The following is a 23,125-nucleotide window of genomic DNA, read 5'->3' on the forward strand; positions in this document are numbered from 1 at the left end:
AGCTACTGAGCCGGGGCACGCGCCTCCCGAGAGAGTCGCCCCGGGCGACAGCCCCGCCCACTTGGCTTTGATCAATCCGGACGCGGCACCTGCTGTACCGCAGCCAATCGGAGCCAGTCCTTATTTGCATACCACCCTCAACGTTTCAAGTACCCCCCCTTATGCAAATACGTGCCCGGATCTTCCACGGGGGCCGGGCCCGCATGCAAATGTGGGGGGCGCACCCGAAGAGGAAACTGGTTCTGGGAATCCCTTTCCAGCAACCGCATTTGTTTTGGTTGTTGTGCGGGGTTGTTTTTATATATGTGTGTGTATGTGTATATATAGATATAAACTTAAAAAAATAACTGCACCGCCTCCTTTCCTAAGAAGTTGGTTTGCAGCCACTGCTTCGAGATTAGCACAGAGTTATCTCCAGGCTTCTAAGAATCCGGGCCTGTAGCCACTCAAGACCCTGTCTCCAAAAAGGAGACCAGCAGCCTTGCCCCAAAACTGAAGCCAGGGATCCTGGAAGAACCTGTCCAGCTTTCAGGGAGGGGGAGCCCCCCTACCACCGCGGGAGACGCTGGCCAAAGACAACATTCCTACGCCCTGAGGCGGAGGCTTATGGGGTGTTTTGGGGCCCTTAACCTGGGCAGACCTGGCCACGTCTAGCCAGGAGCCTAATCCCCCAGCACGGCCAGAACCTGGAATGGCAGAGGGAAGTGGACCTTAGGTGGGGGTGGGATGCTAGCAAGTCAGAGTGATAGTAACTTGGGGGTATGCTTCCAAATGACAAGAGATGGGGACAGAACGAGCTCAGGCAGGTGGTAAAATACCCTTAGTCACAAATTTGGGAAAAACAGTTGAGCCTCACCCCGCAGGAAGATAAGAGATGCACTCAAGACTCGCACAAAAGTACCATGTGATATACATGGAACCTACAGACACATTCGTGTAAACTTGTCCTAGATACACATGCAGCAGACATGTACTGTCAGAGACTGACGTCCACTGTTGGGCAGCCATGCTGCCACTTATGTCCCAGAATGTCACCCAGAGAAACACTGTTACAGACAGGCACTCCAGAGAGATACACACGGACCTATGTTGCCATGTGATGACACAGAAATATCTTGTCAGGCACACCACCAGAACTTGGTCACGAAGATACTGGCACCATCAGACATGCACTGTCACAGGAAGATTTGTACTGTCCCAGAAATGAGAGACCTTGAGTCTGTCACAGGACACACACAGATGCTCCAGAGACACACAAGTACTGCTCCAAAGGCAGACATAAGTAATTATGCGACAGAGCCATAGATAGGCACTGTCACAAAAACAGACATGGATAGACCCAGACACACACATACACCAGCAAACATGCAGTGTTGTCACTGAAACTGTCCAGAAATAGCTACCCAGAATCTGTCACAGGAATACAAACGGACATTCACCCTATCAGAAAGAAACCACAGATGCGCTGTCACAGACAGACCCACGCAGACATGCACTTGTCTTAGAAACAGACATAAACTGTCAGAGATAGAGTCCCACACTCAGTCACCATCTGACACACCTGGAAACAAGCCCTTGTCACACAACGTGACACTGTGAGGTGCATGTGAAGACTTAGACTCACCGAAGTCAAACAGACACACAGACACCACCCAGAAAGCAAATACACACATATACTCTCCCTTATTCATCCAATATTTATTAGGGGTCTACTGTAAGCCTGCCAGGCCCTGGCAGGGGTGCAGATATTAGAGATACACAGATTAAGTTAGGCATCACAGCCCTTGCCCAGGAAGTGAATCACAGAGTTATTGGGGAAGGAGTAAAGACATATTTGTGGATAGAGATGGGAATATGGATGGGGTCACACAGGGCTTCTCAAAAGGTGACACTACCCATCTTGAAGGACAAGGTTGGGGGCTCAGGATATGGAAAGGGCAAATTCCAGGCAGGGGCCAATGAAACTGGAGAGAGCAGCAAGAAGAGGTAGGCAGGGACCAGATGGTGTAAAAAACTTCAACATTAGGTAAATAAATACTATCTGCTAACATTTGGGCTCTCAGAACATGCCAGGCACCATGCCATCAGACATTTTATGTTGACCACATGCATTCTCTCTCAATGCTCACAACCAGAGAGAGCATGAGGTAGTAGACATTAATCACTCCTGTTGTACACATGGTGGGACCCTTGAAACTCAGCCTGTGATTTGGCCAAGGTCACATAGCTAGAAAAAAACAAGGTGGGTTCCAAACCAACTCTCCAACATCTGGATGATTGACCAGTGGATTCCACAGATACCCCACAAGATGGCCACTCAGCCACCATGCCTTCACTGGCAGAGCTGGACATGCATCCTTAAATAGGGGCCTCATTAGTGAGGCACAGCAATATACACTCTTGACAAAACCTGGGGGCCAGCCATCCTTCTCTGCCTTGGTTGTACGCCAAGGAAAGGCAGGGGCATGGATGTCAGAGGACTGGGAACATGAACAAGAAAGGGTTTAACCATTCCTTACACCAGAGAGGCCCCTCCAGTCAATTCCACTACACTTACGTTGATATGAAGCATCCGTTGTGCCTTTCCAAAGCATTTCTACATCAAATATCACAAGGAAAAAGCAAACACACATAGGGAAGGAGGCAGGCAGTAAAATTGGAACTTCGGTCCCAGCCCTCAAGCTCCTAGTCCTCTGCTCCCATCACAACCCAGGATACAGGGTGGGCAGGCTACATGTGACAGAACGGAGGCAGGGGCAGCAGGCAAAGATGGAGCTTTCTTGGTAATAACAGGTCCAGAAGTTGGTTTAGTAAGCAGTGAATCAAATATGAACAAACTCTGGGCCCACAGACAGAACTTACTGGAGAGCATGCGGCCCTCAGAGGTCAAGCCAAGGCCTAGGCCATCACCACTTCTGCCCAGAGGCCCACCCACCTTGTGCCCCACATAGAACAGAGGCGCTCAGGGGAAACTGACATTTGGTTTTATTGTGCCAAGGACATTACAGATGGTGGATCTTGTCAACACCTGCAGGGCACGGGTGTCCCATTTGCTGAGGCTGTGCCCACTCCCCACGCTCAAATCCTGGGCGGTAGCAGCCATCATCCTCAAAGGTGTCCCCCACCCCAAGATTCCGAAGAGACCCAGTGGTAGTAGTGGTAGTGGTGATAGTGGTGGTGGTGGTGGCAGTGGTAGTGGTGTGGAAGCAGTAGGAATGCAGCAAGGTCAAGAGTCTCATTGTCCAAAGCCCACAAGACACCTGCCCCCTGCCCCCACCCCGGCTTGCACTCTAGACCCTGCCTACCTCCACAGAGCTGGAGGCAAGAGACAGTAACCACATCTTTGTGCCCCCTCTGTCCCCATGGCCTGTCTGCTCCCAAACCAGAGATGCCGCCTTCACAGAGCCACTGCTATTGTCTACATCATTTTGGATTGGTTGATTTTATAAGATAAAAGTACATTTTAATAAAGAAAAAAATTCAACATTGAAGGCTCAGACATTCTTGGGGTACTGGGAAGGGGAATTCCCACTTCTTCCTCCCACCTCCCCAGCATCATTGTGGAGGCGGGGTGACAAGTTTTTCTGATCTTGGAAGGAATGGGGGGCAGGGAGACTTTCCTCTGTCTGAATGTCTCTCCTCAGGGGCTGCCTGGCTGCCAGTTGGTTTGTTTCTTTGTGCCTCTCGCCTACCTTCGGCACCCTTGCCCAAGTCCCCTGTGGAATGCAGGGATGGTGCTGTGCAGGGGGCAAGAGGGCACGTCAGCTGGCGAAGAGACAGGTGATGGTGGTGGTGGCAGCGATGAGAAGGGGTGCAGGGGTGGGCCAGCCAGAGGGAAGTGGGGAGGAGGGAAAGGAGGGGAGAGAGGGAAGAAGGCAGGAGGGAAGAAAGCCAAAGGTGGGGCGGCACTGGAGGGCAGGAGTGGTGGGGTTTGGGAGATGGTCTCCAGTCTCTGGGTCTCCATCAACTCTTGTCTGGGGGTGGATCTCTGTGCACTTTGTTTTTCTTCATACTGTCTAGGTATTCCTGTTGGGACACTGCCAGCACCGATGCTAGGATCTCATCATCATCCCAGTCATTCAGACCTGCTGGGCAAGAGGAAGGAGCAAAGGATGATGGAGCACTCCCAGCCCACCTTCTCCTTACCCTTTGCTGATTCCTGGCTCGAGCAATCCCATCCAGGTCCCTCTATGCTTCTTTCTCTACAAGAAGCCTCCCCCAGGCCTACGAAATCCCACACAGATTCCCTCTGGACACATCCTTTGGGCCTGAAAATTCCCGTCTTCCTGGGGAGATGGCCAGAGGCTCCAAAAGCCCCCTCTCAGGATGTGCTGCTTCTTCCCTCTCTCCCCAGCTCCCAGCTGGCCCCTGGTCCCTAGATAGAGGAGGCTTACCAAAGGCAGAGGGGGACATCTGCTGAATGAGGGCCCGGCACTCCAGAGCAGGGTACAGGGACACGAGGGGGGAAGTAGCTCGGTCGGCCCCTGCCGAGAACTGGCTGCTTGTACCTGGGGCAGAGGGACAGTCAGAGGTGGAGCCCACAACCTAGGCAGCACTTCCTAACCCCAGCTTCCCCAGTCACCAAGTCACTGACCTGGTGCACAGGGTGAAGGAGGTTTGGCAAGAGCTAAGACAGTGCCTGGGGAAGGGGGCTTGATGCCCAGCTCGGCGTGCAGCTCAGGATGCTCGGGTGAAGAGGCTGAACTCCGCTGCCGCGGGGACCGGCTGGTCCACTCCTCCAGGCCACTGGAGGCTGCTGCTGTGGCAGAACTGCATGTGGCGCTGGCTTTCCGGGGCTGCAGGGGTGGGGGGGAGGAGGAGGAGAAGGAGGACGAGGAGGAGGAGGACGAGGAGGACGAGGAGGACGACGAGGAGGACGAGGAGGAGGACGAGGACGACGAGGACGACGACGACGACGAGGACGACGACGAGGAGAAAGAGGAGGAGGAGGAGGAGGAAAGGACCAACGCAAGTCATGAGCTGCCTCTGCCCCATCCCTGAGGGTTGGCTCCCTCCTGGAATCCTGGCTGTGATGACCACCATCATTCCTGGTCACACAGCAGACCACAGGACAAAGGTAAGCTTCTTAATCCCGCCACCCTCACATCCTTACAGGCAATCTGGCAGGAAACCCGTACCCCCACCTTCAAAATACATTCAGACTCCATCCCCTTTCCTCATTCCTCCCTAGCCAGCACCACCATCCACCATCCGTCACCACTGGGACTAGAGGTAAGACTCCACACCTCGCTGGTTCCCTGCTTCTTGCCCTAAACCCTAGGCTCCATGCTGCCCTAGCTATCAGGAGGATCCTGTCCCTCCTCTGCTCACAACCCTCCCAAAGGCTTCTGCCTCACTCACAGTAAAGGTCAAAGTCCTCACCACAGCTCACAAGCCCCTTCTCAATCTGGCCCCACCACCTCTCTGACTTCACTTACTACAACATTCTGCTCAACCACCCTGGCCTCCAGGCCACTCCCAAATCACCCTGGGTATGCATTCCACCTCAGGATTTTGCTCTAGCTGGCCTTCTGCTTTGCCTGGCGCATGCACTTAGCTAACTGCCTCACCTTTTGCAAGCTTTTGCTCACATCTCACTGGCTCTGAGGCCTGCCCACCCTGACCATACTACTTCATATTGTGAACTCTCAGCTCCCCTCAGCCCTACTTATTCTCTTTGCCCTGCTCTACATGTTTCATCTGTCCCACCTCTCAACTAATCTATTCATTATATTTACTGTTTATTTTGTTCTACTCTGCGAATATGTAAGCATCACAAGCACAGAGATCTGGGCCTGCCTGGCTCACCAATGTACCACCCATATACTAAGAACAGTGCCTGGCATAGACCTGCAATAAATATTTGTTGTAGAAATTACTTTACTCTTGCCAACACCTACAATCACTCTAAACTCCTTGTGATTCCTCAAATCCCTGCCTGCTTTGCCCCATCCCTGCCCTAAAAATCCAACCTTGCTGTGTGAAGACTGACCAGGGCGCCCATGTCCACTGGTCCCCCAGCCAGGGTCAAGGGCCTCACTGATGTATCTGTCTCCCTCAGTAGACACGGGATCACGGAGAGTGGAGCAGGCCTGACAGGATTTTACATCTTCAGCCTAGAGCCTGACATAGAAGGACATTCAACAAGAGCTTGTCCCTCTATAACTATCCATCAATCCCCACGTCACCACCAGTGGCTGGCCTCCCTCACTCCTTAAGACCTTGTTCGGCAAAGGTGTTGAGAGTTCTAAGGCACGATGCCAAGACTAAAGCCGAGATGTGGTACAGACCAGGCTGAGAGCTTCCTTCTCTCCCAGATGTCAAAACTGCTTAATTTCTTCTGCCTGTTTGGGGGCAGAGCATGTCAAGTAAGGGGTTCTTGGCCAGGCCAATAACAGAGCCCAGGACCCACCTGGCTGGGGCCGCGAACCTGGCGGGCCTGTTTCTCCTGATCCCGCAGCCACTGCAGGTAGGATTCTCGAGCCACCTGCTCCTCAATGGCCTCATTTGTGGCTTCCCAGTCTGTGGCCCGCTTTTTGTCTTCCAGCATCTGCTGTTCAATCCAGGACTCCTCTGATGTTTTTATGGCATTCTTCATCAGGGACTGTTCTGCAAACTACAAGGCAGGGATGAACAGGGATGTGGGGTGACACTCAACTCTGGCCATGAGCCAGAACTAGTTTGGGATTATGGGCCTACAGGCCCAGAAAAGAGGAGATAGGAAGGCAGCTACTCTTACTAACCAACCCCCTGAGTAGGCTGCCTAATTTATCAAGAAATGGCGGAAGGCAGGTTTGGGTAGAGGGACTTGTCATTCTAAACTTCTATACTTAGAAGCCCTGCTCCCAATCCCAAGACACCTTAAGTGAAGTACTCTGCCTGGGGCAGCCAATTGCTGGGATTTAAAGATGCCTCACCCAGCAATGACTCAGTTTCATAATGCTGAGACTGTCCTCACCTGTGTCCAGATGGGACCAGAAGAAAAGATCACCTGAGAAGTTAGCTGTGTGTCCACAGGGTGAAGGGACATTTAAGGGGACAGGGAACGGTATCATCACGGGAAGAAGGGGTGTGAGGAATTGTGGGACACAGTAGGAGAGTGCTTTTTGTCAGGCTATGAGATATAACAGCATTAAAAAAAATGAAGTAATAAAAAAATACCAGAGCATATTCAAGGCATTAAGTATTGCTCAGTGAAACTCTTAACATTATTTTAATGCAAATATACACACTACACACCCATGTGCGTGTGCACTAAGTTATGATGTAAAATGTAATATCTTACCTATGCATAGTAGTCCAAAAAGTATGTAAAACTCTAAGTTAAAACAAGCCAATTTAAAAACACACAATTTCCTCAAAGATATTCAGGTGGCAAATAAGCACATGAAAAGATGCTCAACATCATTTGTCACTAGGGAATTGCAAATTAAAACCATGAAGTCTGGGACACCTAGGTGGCTCTGTGGTTGAGCGTCTACCTCCGGCTCAGGGCATGATCCCAGAGTTCCGGGATCGAGTCTCACATCAGATTCCCTTGTGAGGAGCCTACTTCTCCCTCTTCCTATGTCTCTGCCCTCTCTCTGTGTGTCTCATGAGTAAATAAATAAAAATCTTAAAAAAAAGTAAAACCAAGAAGTCCTTTGCCAGTTGGGAGACCTCAGTTAAGAACTGTAGCTTCATAGAGATATGGATGGTTACATAAAGAAATATTTCTAGGTAAGTGTATACACATGGGTTAGTATACACAGATATATCTCCTTGCTCTGTCAGCTGAAAGGGCCTAGAAGCAAGGGCACCCCAGTGGCAAGGAGCACACTCAGTATTCAGATCAGATCTGGGTTTCTAGTATCATTCCAATAAAAGGAACCAGGGCTCCTTGGAAAAAATGACTGGTTCTAGAACTGGGGCAAGAAATATACAAGATGAACTTGGAGCACCTCATAGTGCCAGAAAGAAAGTGTTACAAAATGAAACAAAATAAACCAACAAAAACCTAAAATTAGAAAAAATAACCTAACAACCCACCATCACAACGATGTCAAAGAGGTGCAGGAACCAACTAAGAGACCTCCAAGAGGCAAAATGGAAACAATGTGAGCATCAAAATATAGTATTGGATTATAACCCAAAATATAAAAGTAAAGAAGAAATACCTCAGTCCATACTGACTGAAATAAATGGGAGACAAATTTCCCTTGCAGAAGAATTCTACATAATTTATGTAGATACTCTGCCCTCAAGAAGATAGAGCATAACCTCCACTTTTTTTTAAGTGTGGGCTGTACATCATGACTTCCTTCCAAACAGGAAGGTATGGAAAAAGGAAATGGGGGGGGGAGAAGTAATTTTACAGTGGAAAAAATCTGACAAAACTACTACTGCCGGGGATCAAGGTCAACATCAACAGTCATAAATCATGTTCCCAGTATATACCATTGATATGATGTAATGACAATGGTAGTCTACCACTGTGATCTTCCTCCCTAAAACCCATAACCCCGGGATCCCTGGGTGGCGCAGCGGTCTGGCGCCTGCCTTTGGCCCAGGGTGCGATCCTGGAGACCCGGGATCGAATCCCACATCGGGCTTCCGGTGCATGGAGCCTGCTTCTCCCTGCCTGCGTCTCTGCCTCTCTCTCTCTCTCTGTGACTATCATAAATAAATAAAAATTAAAAAAAATTTAAAAAAACCAACCCATAACCCCAGTGTAATCAATGAGAAAAACATCAGACAAATTTCAAAAGAGAACCATCCTACAATATACCTGACCAGTACTCCTCAATACGGTCAAGGTCATCAAAAACATGAAAGTGTGAGAAACCGTCACAGACAAGGGAGCCTAAAGAGACATGATGACTTTAGTTAGTAATAATGTATCAAATGTATCAACATTCGTTCATATATTGGAACAAATGTATCACAGTCCTCCAAGATTCCTTAGTAACAGTGAAACTGCTCAGGGGGGAGAAGAATACATGGGAACTCTGTAGACTATCTTCTCCATTTTTTTTTGTAAATTTAAAATCATTATAAACAATTATGTCTACAAACTAAAACCTTAAGGCATTCATTTTTTAAAAAGGGGGGAAAAAAGGAGTGGGGCGCCTGGATGGCACAGTTGGTTAAGCTCTGATTCTTGGTTTTGGCTCAAGTCACGATCTCAGGGTCAAATCACGAGCCATGTCAGGCTGTGCACTCAGCACAGAATCTGAAATTCTTTCTCCCTCTCCCTCTGCCCCTCCTGCTCATGCATGCTCGCTCTCTCTCAAATAAGCCAATCTTTTTTTTTAAAGATTTATTTATTTATTTATGATAGGCATAGAGAGAAAGAGAGGCAGAGATTCAGGAGGAGGGAGAAGCAGGCTTCATGCCGGGAGCCTGACGCGGGACTCGATCCCGGGACTCCAGGATCGTGCCCTGGGCCAAAGGCAGGCGCCAAACCGCTGAGCCACCCAAGGATCCCTAAGCCAATCTTTAAAAAAAAGAAAAATGAGTGATCAGACCATGAAAAGTCATAGATCATTCTTAAATTTAAGTACATCAAGTTATGTGAAAGAAGTCACTCTGAAAAAAACTACATGCTGTTAGAATTCTAATTCCATGACATTCTAGAAAAGGCAAAACTAGAGTCTGTAAACAGATCAAAGATAAAAAACAAGGAAATTCAGAGAAAGTGTCAGAGCCAAGAGGAGCCAAAGGAGACAGGACAACTAAATGTAGTACAGTCTCCTGGATGGGTCCTGGAATAGATAAGATCATCAGGGAATGACTGAGGTCATTTAAATAAAGTATGGTCTTGAGTTAAAATATCAATATTGGTTTAGAATTGTGATAAATGTTCTAGGCTGATATGTTAATCAGAGTGGGGAATATGTAAATTCTCTAATCTCAGTAATTCTGTAAATCTAAAACTATTCTAAAATTAAGAGTTTACTTAACAAAACAAAAAAAACCTACGTTGGAGGGCGTGTGTTAGGGTGTGCATTTCCTAAAATGAGGTAGGGGCACTTTCTGTTTGTAGGAAGTGAAACCTGAAGAGAAGATAGCAAAATCCCCAGAAGATGACTGTTTATGAGAGAGAATGAGAATATGTCAGCATATGCTGGAAAATGTACTGCCACCTTCTGAGTGCCTACTAGGCCACAGGCCCTGTGTTAGGCACTTTCTGTATCTGCTGAGCAGCCAGCCCAGATTACAGGTATAATCTGCCCTAGGTCCCACAGCCAGTAAGCAGTAGGGCCAGGCCTGCCCATCAAGTCTGTGACCACAGCTATCTAGAACTGCTGAGCATTAGAGGATCCATGTGGGTGCCAAGATACCCAGACCAAACCTGGGTTCACAGTTCCCAGATGTGCCCCAAATGCCAACCCTCAACAGGCACAGAAGATGGGTAAAGCCAGCTCAGACAGGCAAGAGGAGACCAAGGAATGAGCCCCAAGAGATCACCTTGGGTAACTCCCGAATTTTATACAGGTGAGACCTCAAGAGCAACTCCAGGGGACAGGGCATTTTTGTGGGCTAGGGCAGAACTAAGACCTCAAAAGAGGCTTCTGGCCTCTATGTCTAGCAGTCATCCTGGGCATGGGGACTCACTTACCCCCGGTTTGAATGATGGCAGGCCTAGCCCCACTCCGATGGTGGCCTTGTTGGGATTCACCACTGAATTGTAGTGGATATTCCGATGGTAGCTGACGCGGATGGGTTCATCCTCGTTTTGATGGATCCCATGGAATGTGTTTATGGGTTCTGCAGAGAGAGAGAAGGAAGGAGCATCCACAGTGGACCGGGCAGGCTCAGATCAGGGTCAGCCAGCTGCTCATCTACCCACCACAGAAGTACCTGTGCTGTACTGGTACACCTCCACGGGCCGGTTGTACATCTCTGCCATGGCCTGCATCTCAATGTGGTTGCCATGGCAGTTGTTTTTCCGCTTCCTGTTGATGTAGGTGGTGAAGTCCTCTGTGACATAGTTGGAGAAGTAGTCAGCATTCTTCATCTGCAGAAGAGATTGTAGGGTCAAGGCCTGTGCAGGGAGGAGATGCAGCTACTCTGCCCCCGCCCCAAGGCCTCTGCAGGGTCTCTCACCAGATAGTCCATGCAATGCTTTCGCACAACCTCATGCATGTCCTGGTCTCCATACACCTGGTCAGCTGTGGGGACAGAAGAAAGGAGAGGCAGGGGTCAAGAGCTACCACCAGAGAAGAGTTTGAAGTCATGGAACATCCCTGGGGGTGGAGGGCTGGGGCCAGGAAAACTCCTTCTCCTACGCTATGGCCTGGAGAGTGCTTGGCTTTGTGGGCTGGAATGGGGTCATGGAAAAAAAAAAAAGAGACAGGCAGGAACAGTTTTTAAGAACAAAAGAGGGCAGCATGGGTGGCTCAGCGGTTTAACGCCGCCTTCAGCCCAGGGTGAGATCCTGGATCACGTCCTGCATCAGGCTCCCTGCATGGAGCCTGCTTCTCCCTCTGCCTATGTCTCTGCCTCTCTCTCTGTGTCTCTCATGAATAAGCAAATTTTAAAACTTTAAAAAGTAAAAAAAATAAAATAAAAACATTATAAAAAAATAAGAACAAGAGAATACAGGCCTCTCGGGCAGATGACTTTGTCCAGGGCTTGCCTGGCTACTCAGACAAGTCAACAAACATCTTAAGTCCCCTAAGTGGCCTCGAGCACCAGCAATTCCACACTCTCCCCCTCACTCTTCACATGAGGAAGCTGAGGCTGAGGGAGAGTATGTGGCTTCACCAAGGTCACACAGCAAGTCAGTCTGACAAGATTCAACTCTAGAATTCAGTTTTCCTGACCCATGGGAGCCAGCATGGCCTTCGTAGGTTAAAAAAATAAAAAACAATAAAAATAACTGGGCTCCATGCCCAGCTCTGCCAGATACTAGTGAGCTAAACAACCAGAGGCAAGCAGCCCAAGTGTCCTGAGCCTCACATGCCTCACGTGTAAAACAGGAATAAGCAGGATAACTCCCTGGCAGGTCTCCTGTAGGATCAAGGAGATAATGGGTGTAAGGTGACCAGCACTAGGCTTGGGACAGAGCAGTAACTCAGTAAATCAGAGTCCCCTACCCATAGTGGGACTGGAAGTGGGGTAGTGTGAAGGTGACAAGGGGGAGTAAAATCCTGCCCCTGTCTGCAAGCAGCACACCATCTAGGCAAGAGAAATAAGACACAGGTAAACATAACTTAAGCTTAATTCAGGAAAGGCAGCCTATGGCCCAAATGGTCAGTCATGGGGTTTTGATCAAAGAACGAACCAGGCTCCCCCTGCCTTACTTGTGGGATCTTCACCCATGCCATTTCCTCTTTTCGGGGCTTTTTTCCACCATTCTCGGCTGCCTATTCGTCAGAAACCCATGTATACTTTATATAGTTTTCCACCCCTCCCACCCTCCAGAGCACTTCTATCACCAGATTTATCAAAGGTGTGTGCAGGCTTCCTCTGCCTGACCACTCTGACTCCCACTGAGTGCCGAGAGCAGGTCACAGCCAAGTCCACTGCAGCTCAAGGCCCAATACAGTTTGGGAAATGGGAAACAGCCTGTTGTGTGGATGGACAGGCTGGGGGAGCCAGGGAGCCTTCTCCCTGGGAAATTAAAGTGGGCTTGAAGACAAGGCACGCCTGATGTCCACTGGCTAAGACAAAGAGAGAATTTCCCTGTCTCCCCGAAGGACTGCTTCTCTGATGTGAATCTCCCTGGGGCACTGGGGCAGGGGCAGGGTCCCACAGGGAACACCCCAGTGTTGTTCCATGACCGCCAGTCTACCTTTGAATAATCGTCAGAAGAATGCCTTCACTGCCCTCCCCCCTCCCTCCCTGGAGGAATCTATGAGATAAGGAGAAAAAGGCTACTCTGAGATAGAAAATGGGGCAATGGGGCCCATGCCTATCTCACGGCCTCTCTCGGCCTCTCACGGAGGTGCAGAGACCCCGAGGGGGAGGGGAGTTGTGAAGGCAGGAAGGGGTAGCCCCTTCACCATGTAAACAAGGATGTGGGTTCTGCGGCCACACTCTCCCCCCCCTCAACAGCACTTCCAGCTAGTCACGTGCCCTGCGCAGAGGCTGGGGCCCCCCTGCTGCTGCCTTTCTTAGAAACTAAGACCACAGAGCCCGCTGTGGCTGCCGAGGGCTATTTATGTAGAAGGAGCTTGGGGTGCTGAGGAGGCAGTGCTGCCAGCAGCTGCAGTAAACAGGAACTGAGATGGCAGCAAAGGGGTTAAATAGGGGCTGGCCTGTCAAGCTCAAGGAGGTGGCTGAGAGGTTCCTCAGAAAGGATCAACAGGCATTTCCTGAGAGATGGTTCTACCTGAGGTGCCAGATGCCAAGAAAATGGCAGAAAGGGGAGACTAGAATAGAGAAGGGAGCTGCAGGAAGCTAACAAAGCACCCCAACCACCCCCTATCCCTTGCCATTAGCCCCTTTGCCTAGCAGAAAGGCTTTGCTGACTCCTAGCTGTGCGGCACTGGACAAGGCCTTCTTGAGCTCTCTAGGCTATAACGTCTTCATCCATGAAGTGGGGAGAATAACTCCTCTCCCTTTCACAGGGGGCTGTTGAGACCAGGGGTAGGGTTTGCTGGATGCCTAAGGTGTGCCATGTGTTCAAGAAATGAACCCAGGGGCTCCCTCTGTCCTGAGTGGACAAGGACTCTTTCAGATAGTTAACCCTCCCCAAGTCAATCAGAATGTCACCGGAACCACTTATTATGTCCTTCCTCATTTCTGCTGCACTTCCTCAGCCAGAGGAAAGCCCCAGACAAGGAGTCTAGGGTGTCCCTCCTCATACAAGCAGGTCCTGCTCACTACCTTTCCTGAATCCAAAGATCCATAGGTCTCCATTCTGTGTCCATAGTTCAAATCTTCAGCAATCACATTAACATTAAACCAGGAGTCTAGGCTTCACACAAAACGGGATCCTTAAGTGACTTTTTCCACCCACCTGTAAAATACCCTTTCTTTCCTCAATCCTGAGATGCACTGACAGATGGTACCGTACATGTGTTTAAAAGACAGCTTCTGTTGGGTGGTGGGAAGCAGCGGCACCACCCACCTCACTGATTCTAAGATATACCCTAGAGTTTTGGGATCATAAATGTGGAAGAAAATATGTGTATCTAAACACCAAGGAAACCGAGTAAGAATACGTCCCCAATGAGAGAGAAAAGGATCTTTTCAATGATATTAAGGTGGGATAACCATCCAAGGCAGGGATAAAACACAGCAAGTCCTCCCCATTGAGGCAGTGCTTGTCTGACTTTGCTAGCCCCACCTTTGTCCTCCAGAAAGCTCTCCTCCCCTCAGTGAGTTGGCACTGGAGACAAGGGACTAAGCTGGACTTCCCTGTGGGGGCCAAGGTGGGGAAAAGGGCCCAATGGACCTGCAGAGGTAGGGGAATTCAGAGACCTTGTTTTGATAGAAACCGAAACTCCTCTTCTTGCTGACGCTGCACTTGTGGGCAATCCGCACCTGCTCTCCCTCCCAGAGTCCAGCTGAAGGGGGTCCCCCACTACCTCACCTCTATCCCAACCCAAAGAGGGCTCAGAAATCCTCAGGACGATAGCAGAATTGGTTCCACCAAGGCCTTTTCACATTCCAACTTATCCTATCTTGACCCAAAAAAACTCTACTTTACACAGGAGGGATGAGATTGAGAAATATGGCACAGTTGACCCAAGGTCACACATCTAGGGAGGGTGAAGGTAAGGCCAGGCTCTCAAAGAGTTTAACTGGTGACTTCAAACACTGATGCTCCAGTGTACCACTACTCCCAATCTAGCTGTCCCCTTAGCCATCTGCCTGCCTAGAGAAAGGCTTGATTCTGCCTGCCTCAGTTTCCCTACCTGCACAAGTAGGAACCAGCTGGAACCCAGGAAAGGCCTGGGAGTGGGCAGAACTTAGAGAGGTCAGCATAAATCTTACCTCCCCACACCCCACATCTGTCCTTTCTCTAAGCACGCTGAGACACCAGCATAGAAATACACATGTGCGCGCGCGCGCGCACACACACACACACACACACACACAAAGCCAGCAGATCCTGCCAAAGATGTTCCCTGAGCCAAATACCCATACCACCCTCACAACTACAGAGACCTATCCCATTCAATAACTAACTACCCTTGCTGCTAACCAAGAAAGACTAAAGGCTGGATGAGAGACAAAGCTGTACAAAACAGCACCGCCACCTCCTTCCTACCCTTTCCCATGGGAGGGAGAAATAGCTGATAGCTCTAAGAGACTTGCCTCAACCTCCTTCCCCTACTGCCTGGGGGAAGGTCCTCCAAACCACTGTAATCCCTCCTCCTCAGGCTCCCTAAAATAGCCACTATTTGCCAAAGAGTTATGTGGAGAAGCAAGACAGGAAAGCCTGGACTATCTAAAGGTGTTTAATTAAGTACAGGGCCCTACCATTTGTTTTAGAGGCACCTGGGAACTGCCTCCCCACCAGGTTGCTGCCTGCCTGCCTGCTAGAAGAGCCACGGCAAGTTCTGCTGAGGACAGAAAAGGAAGCCTGGTGTCTGCAGGGAATCTAAAAACAAACCACACAAATGTGTGTACACACAGCAGCAGGAGGAGACAGGAACTTGATCTGTTCCCCACTTGCTTCCTGGCCCAGTGGGAATCCTGGCCTCACTGAGGAGATGAGCCAGGAAAAAGGCCTCACTTGCCTGTCAAGGAGCTGCGGTGTGCACCTGGCCCACGACCCCAAATGGCACACCTTCAGTGGGGGGAGACACCCTTGGTGAGAGGAAACACAACTCAGTCCTCTTAACAGCTTGATCTCTGAGATGCCCACTCCTCTACTCAAGGATTCCCATGGCAAAGATGGGAAAACTAAGGAAGCAGGGCAAAAGAGCCCGATGGAAACTGGTGTACATAATAGTCCATGGGAATCTTCTCCTCCTGGCCTAGTTCAACCTCAAACCAGTGTTCTGACACTGGCTATGTGACCAGAATAGGGTCCTGGCTTTCTCGTAAGGGCTCAGTTTTCCCATTTATAAAACAGTCAAAATTAATTGAAAATCCATCATTCCAATGCTGATGGTCCAGGCTAATGTTCTGGGCCCCATCATTGTAACATATACAGCTCCAGCTGCTTCCCATGGACCAGAGAGACGCATGTGTGGCCTTCACTTTGCCTGCAAAGGCCAGGGCCAGAGGTTTTTGCTGAGTAAAAGTTATATGGGGAGAGGGCAAGAGAGCGGCAGACTCATATTTCCAGGAGGAGGTTATCTGAGCCTAGAAGGGGCAGGGTGGGCCACAGGATACCTCAGGAACTCAGACTCCTACTTCCACTCCATCCATCCAAGCCTTCACTGATGCTCACAAGTCCCCAACAAGGGGTGCTGGGAAAGAGCAGTGAACACTGGTTCATACTAGAGACACCCACACCTCAGAGGTAAATCTGAGGGTAGAAAGCCACCTGCCCCAGGATTCCCAACAGTAGGGGACCACAGGCTCCTAAATGGAGGAAGTAAGGCCCAGAGAGGTCAAGGAATATAGCTGAGGTCACCCAGCCAGTCAATAGCTAAGCTGAGAAGCTAGGGCTTTCCCAGGGTCATAGAAAGAACGTGTCCTTTGGACACCTGTGGGTTCCCATGCCAGCTCTGCCACTAATGACCCTGAGCATATCATTTCCCTTTCCTGAGCCTTAATCTTCTCCCATCTCATAGAATAATAATCCCAATTTTGCAGATGAATCTGAAGCACCCAGCTGAATGCCAGCAAACAGGGTCAGGGAACAACAGAGCAGCCTGTGTGTAATTCCCCCTCCAGCTCCAGCCTTCAGTTATGTGCTTCTTCCACTATGAAATGCGTGGCAGGAAGCTAGAACCTGTAGGCCTCCTCATCTGGAGATCAGGGCAACTGCCACCAGTTGCTTGTACTGTCCCAGTACAAGCTACGCTGGAAGCAGAGGGGCAGTAGAAAGCCTGAGGACAAAGTCCCCTTCCCAGGCACATGTCCTGTGCAATCTGCCTCAGGGAAACCTCCAGATGAGGACTAGAGACCCAGGGGCCACGCACTTCCAGGGGGTGACCATGGGGCTTCTGAGGTTTTACAGAGAAAAGCCAAGGGCAGCCCAGTTGGGGGAAATGGGTAGCCAGAGTGCTGATAGGGAAAGGCCTTCAACCTGCCGCGGTCACCTCTTCCTGTAAGCTCAGGCCCTTTACTGGAAGGCCCAAAGAGGCGGGGGGTGGGGGGTGTCAGAGGGTGTTTGAGGAGGTCAGCTGGACGGACACACATGAAACTTTGCTGTTGATATGGGTTACTGCACAAGCCAGGTCCTTGCCAGCCCTAACATCTGTCTCAAAAACCACCCTAGACCCAGGTGCCTGGCTGTATTCTCTTCCTTTCAGTCTACCAGCAGCCCCATTCGCCTCATATCCATCCTGAGGGTTCAGCATAAGGCCTAGCACCTAACAGGCCCTTACCTATTCTTTCTTTGCTTTCCTTTGGCCCAAGATGCCCCAAAACCCAGTTCTTTCTCTAGGAAACATCCCAGGGAGAACACAGGCTTGAACCACAAGTAGGAGTGGGATTTTCCCAGACTGGCAGAATCTACTGCCTGAACTCAACTCTTCTGCTTGGCAGAACGAAGAGGCAAGCACTCACCTCACTCAACTTCTTCCACCCATTTGACAAAACATTTGTGGTTTTGAGACACTAGTGTAAACAGCATTCAGACTTTACCATCTGCTATCCTGTTCCCTGGGGGTCTACTAGGTGTCAGAGGCACTGAAGGAATTTACTGAAGTAATCTCATTTAATTGTCACAACTCTGGGTCTTTGGCCTCCGTTACAGCTTCAAAAACAGGCTCAGGGAAAAAGAGCTTTTGTCCAGGTTCATATCAAGAATCAATGGCACAGTCAGGAGTGGAGCCTGAGTCAGTCCAGCCCACCAGTAGACATGGGGGCTAGCCACATGGTGAGAGAATAGCAGACCTTGTAAAGATTCAAGGAGCCCTTCAGAATCAACACCATTTAATAGATTTTTGGAAAAATGGAAGTTTTTGAATCATGGCCAGAACTAGAAGACAGGGTTTCTGACCCCTACCTCAAGGCTCCTATCAGAGGGCCCTTTTCCCTGAGAGATACCACAGCCCCAGTGGAAGGATCAAATCACATTACCAAAGTTCCCCTGGATGCTAGCACAAGACCTTCAAACTGCCTGGGTCATAGATTCAGAGCCAGAGAGGCCTCAAAGATGTCACTCCAGCTGGACAGTAGATGGTATGAAGAAATTATGAATGTTGTTAGGTAGAATAATGACACCGGTTATGTTAGGAAAGAAAGAATTCTTATCTGTCAGAGAAATGTACATAAATGTTTACAAATAAAAAGATTCAATGTTGGGGTTTTGCTTTAAAAATGCTGTTTCAGGAGAGTGAAAAAGAGTGGACAGGGTAGTGATGAAACAAGGCTGGCCATGTGTTGATGATTATTTTGAAGATGAATAATGGGTGTACACGAGAATGCACTATTCTTCTTTTGTGTAAGTTTTAAAAAATTCTATGATCCCAGGTGACAGCAGTGTACTGTGGTTAAGAACATGGGCCTCAGACTAACCCAAACCAGAGACTTCCAATTCTACTATCTGACCCTGGGCAAGTCACTTCTCTGTTCTAAGCTATTTGTCTCTTCTGAAAAATGGAAACCACAATAGTCCCTACCTTTACCTAGCTTGGGGAAGAATGAAAAAAGGTTTCCTTTGGTGTCTGATAGTGCAATCTGTCCCTAAGTAACATTATTTTTTATCACTATTATGGTTATTATTATTACTTTCACATCACTGCACTGCCTTATGACCAACGGATAGAGGCCAGATACTAACTTGAGGCTGGGGCCCGGAGTCCCTGAATCACCAGTAAGCTCAATCCTCAGCAGTCTCAGAGATTACTCCTAATAAACACTAGAAACAGCTCAGGGGCAGCCCTAGGCCCCTTGAAGGCTGAGGCAGAGACTCACCTACAGCCCGGAAGAGACAGGCGCCGTCCTCCTTCATTTGCTTGATGATGAAGCCCTTCTTGTCTCTCAGGGCCTTTTCAAACCAGTGCTCCTGCTGGAGGAAGAGGCGGGGGTCAGCAACAGGAAAGGCCTGTACCCCCTCCCTAGGGCCCTGCCCTCCAGTTCCCAAAGGGCCTGGCTAACTGGCTGAAAGGACACTGGTCAGGGTCAAGTTCCCAGCCTTGCTCGACACTCCATGCATGTGGAGGAGGAGACCTTTTCTTTGAGGAAAGTAGTCATTGTGTGAGTATGAGACTTGATCCCAGAAGGGTCTCATCTGCTGTCTAACTGACCCTGGTGACCATCCTGGGAATCCAATACTGGGCTCCCACAGGCAGCCAAAGGCCCAGACCTGGCTACCTGGGGATGGGGCAGTGAAAGAACTTGGCTGTACCTCAAAGAGTTTAACCTGGTGACCCTTTAGCCACTTAGAATAGGGAAGCTGTTGAGGAGGGAATAACTGGCTAGAACCTGGATCCCAAGCCCTACGTATAGCTAGGGAATGCCAAGATATATTGTATAAAGCAAAACGCAAACATCACATCTCACTTATAACTGAACGCATTTAAAGTATACACATTTATGTATATGAATATAAACACATAAAACTTGCAAAGACCATACGACAAACTATCCTTAAAAGTTAGTATTATAGATGGTTTTATTTGACCTTCTTTCATGAGAGGTATGCAATCCCTTGTCCAAAATTCCAGAACTCCAAAAGCTTTGAAAACCAAAAGTCTAATTCATTTGCCATCATAACCTGATCTGAGCTGGTGAGAACCTATTTATCCCACTTGAAGGTGTATATTCAAACATTATCATGCAGAAACATTCAGGTGTTTTGAGTTATGAGGTACTGCCACAGACCCCACCAGAGGTGTTATATAGCACACAGTATACACACCAGGTGTATACCCAAAGGTTCAGGTGTAGTAAGCCTATACAAATGTGGATCTTCAGACTTAAAAAATAATGAAGAGGGATGTCTGGGTGGCTCAGTGGTTGAGTGTGCGCCTTCAGCTCAGGTTGTGATCCCGGGGTTCTGAGATCAAGTCCCACATCAGGCTCCCTGCAGGGAGTCTGCTTTTCTCTCTGCTTATGTCTCTGCCTCTCTCTCACTCTCATGAATAATTAAAATCTTTTAAAAAATAATGAGATGAAGCAGCAGAAAAGAAGATGTTTAGGGCAGTGAAACTACTCTGTATGATAGTTTTTAAAAAAGATTTATTTGAGAGAGAGAAAGAGCTAATGCGCAAGTGGGGGGGGAGAGAGGGAGAAGAAGACACCTCACTGAGTAGGGAGCCCCAATGTGGGCCTTGATCACAGACCCCAGGATCATGATCTGAGCCGAAGGCAGATGCTTAAATGACTGAGCCATCCAGGCACCCTCTGTATGGTATTTTTTTAAAAAAATTTATTCATTTATTTATGAGAGACACACACACAGAAAGGAAGAGACACAGGCAGGGGGAGAAGCAAACTCCATGCAAGGAGCCCGATGCGGGACTCGATCCCAGGACCCCAGGATCATGCCCCGAGCCAAAGGCAGATGCTCAACCGCTGAGCCACCCAGGTGTCCCTGTATGGTACTTCAATGGTGGTTACACGTCATTATACATTTGTCCAAGCCCACAGAATGTACGACACCAAGAGTGAACCCTAATGTGAACTGTGGACTTCAGGTGATTATGATGTGTCCTACATGAACACTGATTGTAATAAATGCACCACTCTGGTAGGGGATATTAATAATGGGGGAGACTATGCATGTTTGGGGCAGGGGTTATGTGGAAACTCCCTGTTCAATATGGGAACTCTTTTTTTTTTTTTAAAGATTTTATTTACTTATTCATGAGAGATGGGAGGAGGCGGGCAGAGAGGCAGAGACACAGGCAGAGGGAGAAGCAGACTCCATGCAGGGAGCCTGACGGGGTCTCCAGGATCATGCCCTGGGCTGAAGGTGGCGCTAAACCGCTGAGCCACCCGGGCTGCCTGGGAACTCTTTAAAAAAAAAAAAAAGAAAAGAAAAAGAAAAAAAAAAGATTTTATTTATGGGACGTCTGGGTGGGTCAGTGGTTGAGTGTCTGCCTTCAGTTTAGGGCATGATCCCAGGGTCCGGGGATCAAGTCCCACATCAGGCTCCCTGCAGGGAGCCTGCTTCTCCCTCTGCCTTTTTCATGAATAAATAAAATCTTAAAAAAAGATTTGAGAGCGTGCATGCACACACACAAGCAGGGGGCGGGGGGAGCAGCAGAGGGAGAAGCCAAATCCCAGCAGAGCAGGGAACCCTGATCATGGCCTGAGCCGAGGGCAGACGCTTAACTGACTGAGCCACCCAGGCACCCCAATATGGGAACTCTTGTTCAGTTTTGCTGTGAACCTAAAACCACTCTAAAAAATTAAGTCTATAAAAAAATAATAATGTCCACGTGTCACTTAAAACATATTTTCCAGGGATCCCTGGGTGGCGCAGCGGTTTGGCGCCTGCCTTTGGCCCAGGGCGCGATCCTGGAGACCCGGGATCGAATCCCACGTCGGGCTCCCGGTGCATGGAGCCTGCTTCTCCCTCTGCCTGTGTCTCTGCCTCTCTCTCTCTCTCTCTGTGTGTGACTATCATAAATAAAAAAAAAAAATTAAAAAAAAAACATATTTTCCATATCAAAACAAAACCAGCAGCAGCAGAACTTTCCCAGGCCCCTTACGCCCTCTCCTGGCCACAGGAAGAAGCCAGGCTTATCCAGCATCCAGGCTAGGGACCAGAAATCCCAAGCCTGCTCCTCTGGGATATCACCCTGCCCCAGGATTTACAGGATCTGGGCTAATGCTGACTAGACAGGGGAATCGCTTCTCTGCAGGCCACTTTTCCCCAGCTCAGATGAGTGAAATTTCCAGCAGAGTAGGAAGTACTAGGTACGGAGGCTCTGCATGCCAATCCCAGCTGTTACCCACTTGACCTGTGATTTCAGGTAAGCTACTTGAACTCTCCAAACCTCAGCTTCCTATCAAATAGAAGATAGGTGACCTACCTGATGGAGCGGTCAAGAAGCTCAGAGGAGCTTCAGGGCCTGAAAAGGCTTGGTAAATAACAGGTCATCAGTCACAGAAGGGGTAAGACTAGCACAGATGGAGACCACATGCAACTGAGGGGCCGGCAGCAAGTCCCACAAGGGTGGCTGGACAGTAGGGGATGAAGGGGGGCGGTGACAAGGGAATGCACAGCAGCTCCACCAGTAGGGCCCACACCCCAGGAAGGTGTGGCTGGCTTTCCAAAGATAACAAAGGCACCTGAAAACCCTTAATGGGCTTCCATGGACAGCACAGAGACCATTGTTTGTGCACAATATTCCAGCATGTGCCTCTCCTGCCCTAGAGGCTATGGAATAGCACACTTCAGCCAGTTCCCCCCAATCCATCCCTGCCCTGCAGGGACAGCCATCTCCCAGCCAGGGGTCACCAGCAAGGAAGCTGCAACTATGGCTACAGGTCCACACTGGAAGAGAAGTTCTAAAAAAGGGCACACAGCAACCTCCTGCCCTTGAGTGGAGGGGAAAAAGAGATTGAGGGGGAATGGGATCAAAGAGGAGAGGGGCTCCTACTTATTCATCCAACAAAGGTTTACCAGGCAGCTGCTAAGTCAGACCCTGACTATAATAAGCCTGACAACAAGGACAGAGAAATGAACCAGACTTGGTCTCTACCCCCGCCCCACAAGCTCACAAACTGCTAGGGGGGATGGGGAAATAGGGAAAGACCACACACGAGTGTAAGCAGGGCAGTGAAAGAGTTGAACACATAGTGCTATAACTGGGTAAGAAATCACTTCTGGGGATGCCTGGTTGGCTCAGCTGGTTAAGCGTCTACCTTCTGCTTAGGTCGTGATCCCAGGGTCCTGGGATGGAGCCCGACGTCTGGCTCCCTACTCAGTGGGGAGCCTGCTTCTTCCTCTGCCATTCCCCCCCCCCACGTGCACTTCTCTGGTTCTTTCCATCAAATAAATAAAGTCTTAATCAAAAAAGAAAGAAAGAAAGAAAGAAATCACTTCTAGGGGTACCTGGCTGGCTCAGTCAGAGGAGCATGTGATCTCAGCTTAGTGAGTTCAAGCCGCAAG

The 23,125-nt window shown here is 49.3% G+C and overlaps 1 protein-coding gene across 3 annotated transcripts in view; it reads right to left on the bottom strand.

The window, feature by feature from the left end:
- Positions 1-2,968: 2,968 nt before the first annotated feature.
- The window catches only part of OTUD5 (OTU deubiquitinase 5), a 28,639-nt gene continuing 8,482 nt past the window's right edge, over positions 2,969-23,125 (bottom strand). The window contains exons 2-9 of one of the 3 annotated variants that reach the window (XM_055337706.1): positions 18,976-19,066; positions 11,089-11,153; positions 10,843-10,999; positions 10,601-10,749; positions 6,413-6,616; positions 4,595-4,796; positions 4,395-4,508; positions 2,969-4,088 (exon numbers count right to left, since the gene is read on the bottom strand). In XM_055337706.1, coding sequence (XP_055193681.1) covers positions 3,964-4,088; positions 4,395-4,508; positions 4,595-4,796; positions 6,413-6,616; positions 10,601-10,749; positions 10,843-10,999; positions 11,089-11,153; positions 18,976-19,066 — 1,107 coding nt within the window. In that variant the 3' untranslated portion in view covers positions 2,969-3,963. Of the gene's footprint in view, positions 4,089-4,394; positions 4,509-4,594; positions 4,797-6,412; positions 6,617-10,600; positions 10,750-10,842; positions 11,000-11,088; positions 11,154-18,975; positions 19,070-23,125 lie in introns of all 3 variants that reach the window. The other 2 variants (XM_055337704.1, XM_055337705.1) reach the window with 2 other exon arrangements.

The sequence above is a fragment of the Nyctereutes procyonoides genome, unplaced genomic scaffold, assembly GCF_905146905.1.
Source record: "Nyctereutes procyonoides isolate TBG_1078 unplaced genomic scaffold, NYPRO_anot_genome, whole genome shotgun sequence".
Classification (NCBI taxonomy): Eukaryota; Metazoa; Chordata; class Mammalia; order Carnivora; family Canidae; genus Nyctereutes; species Nyctereutes procyonoides.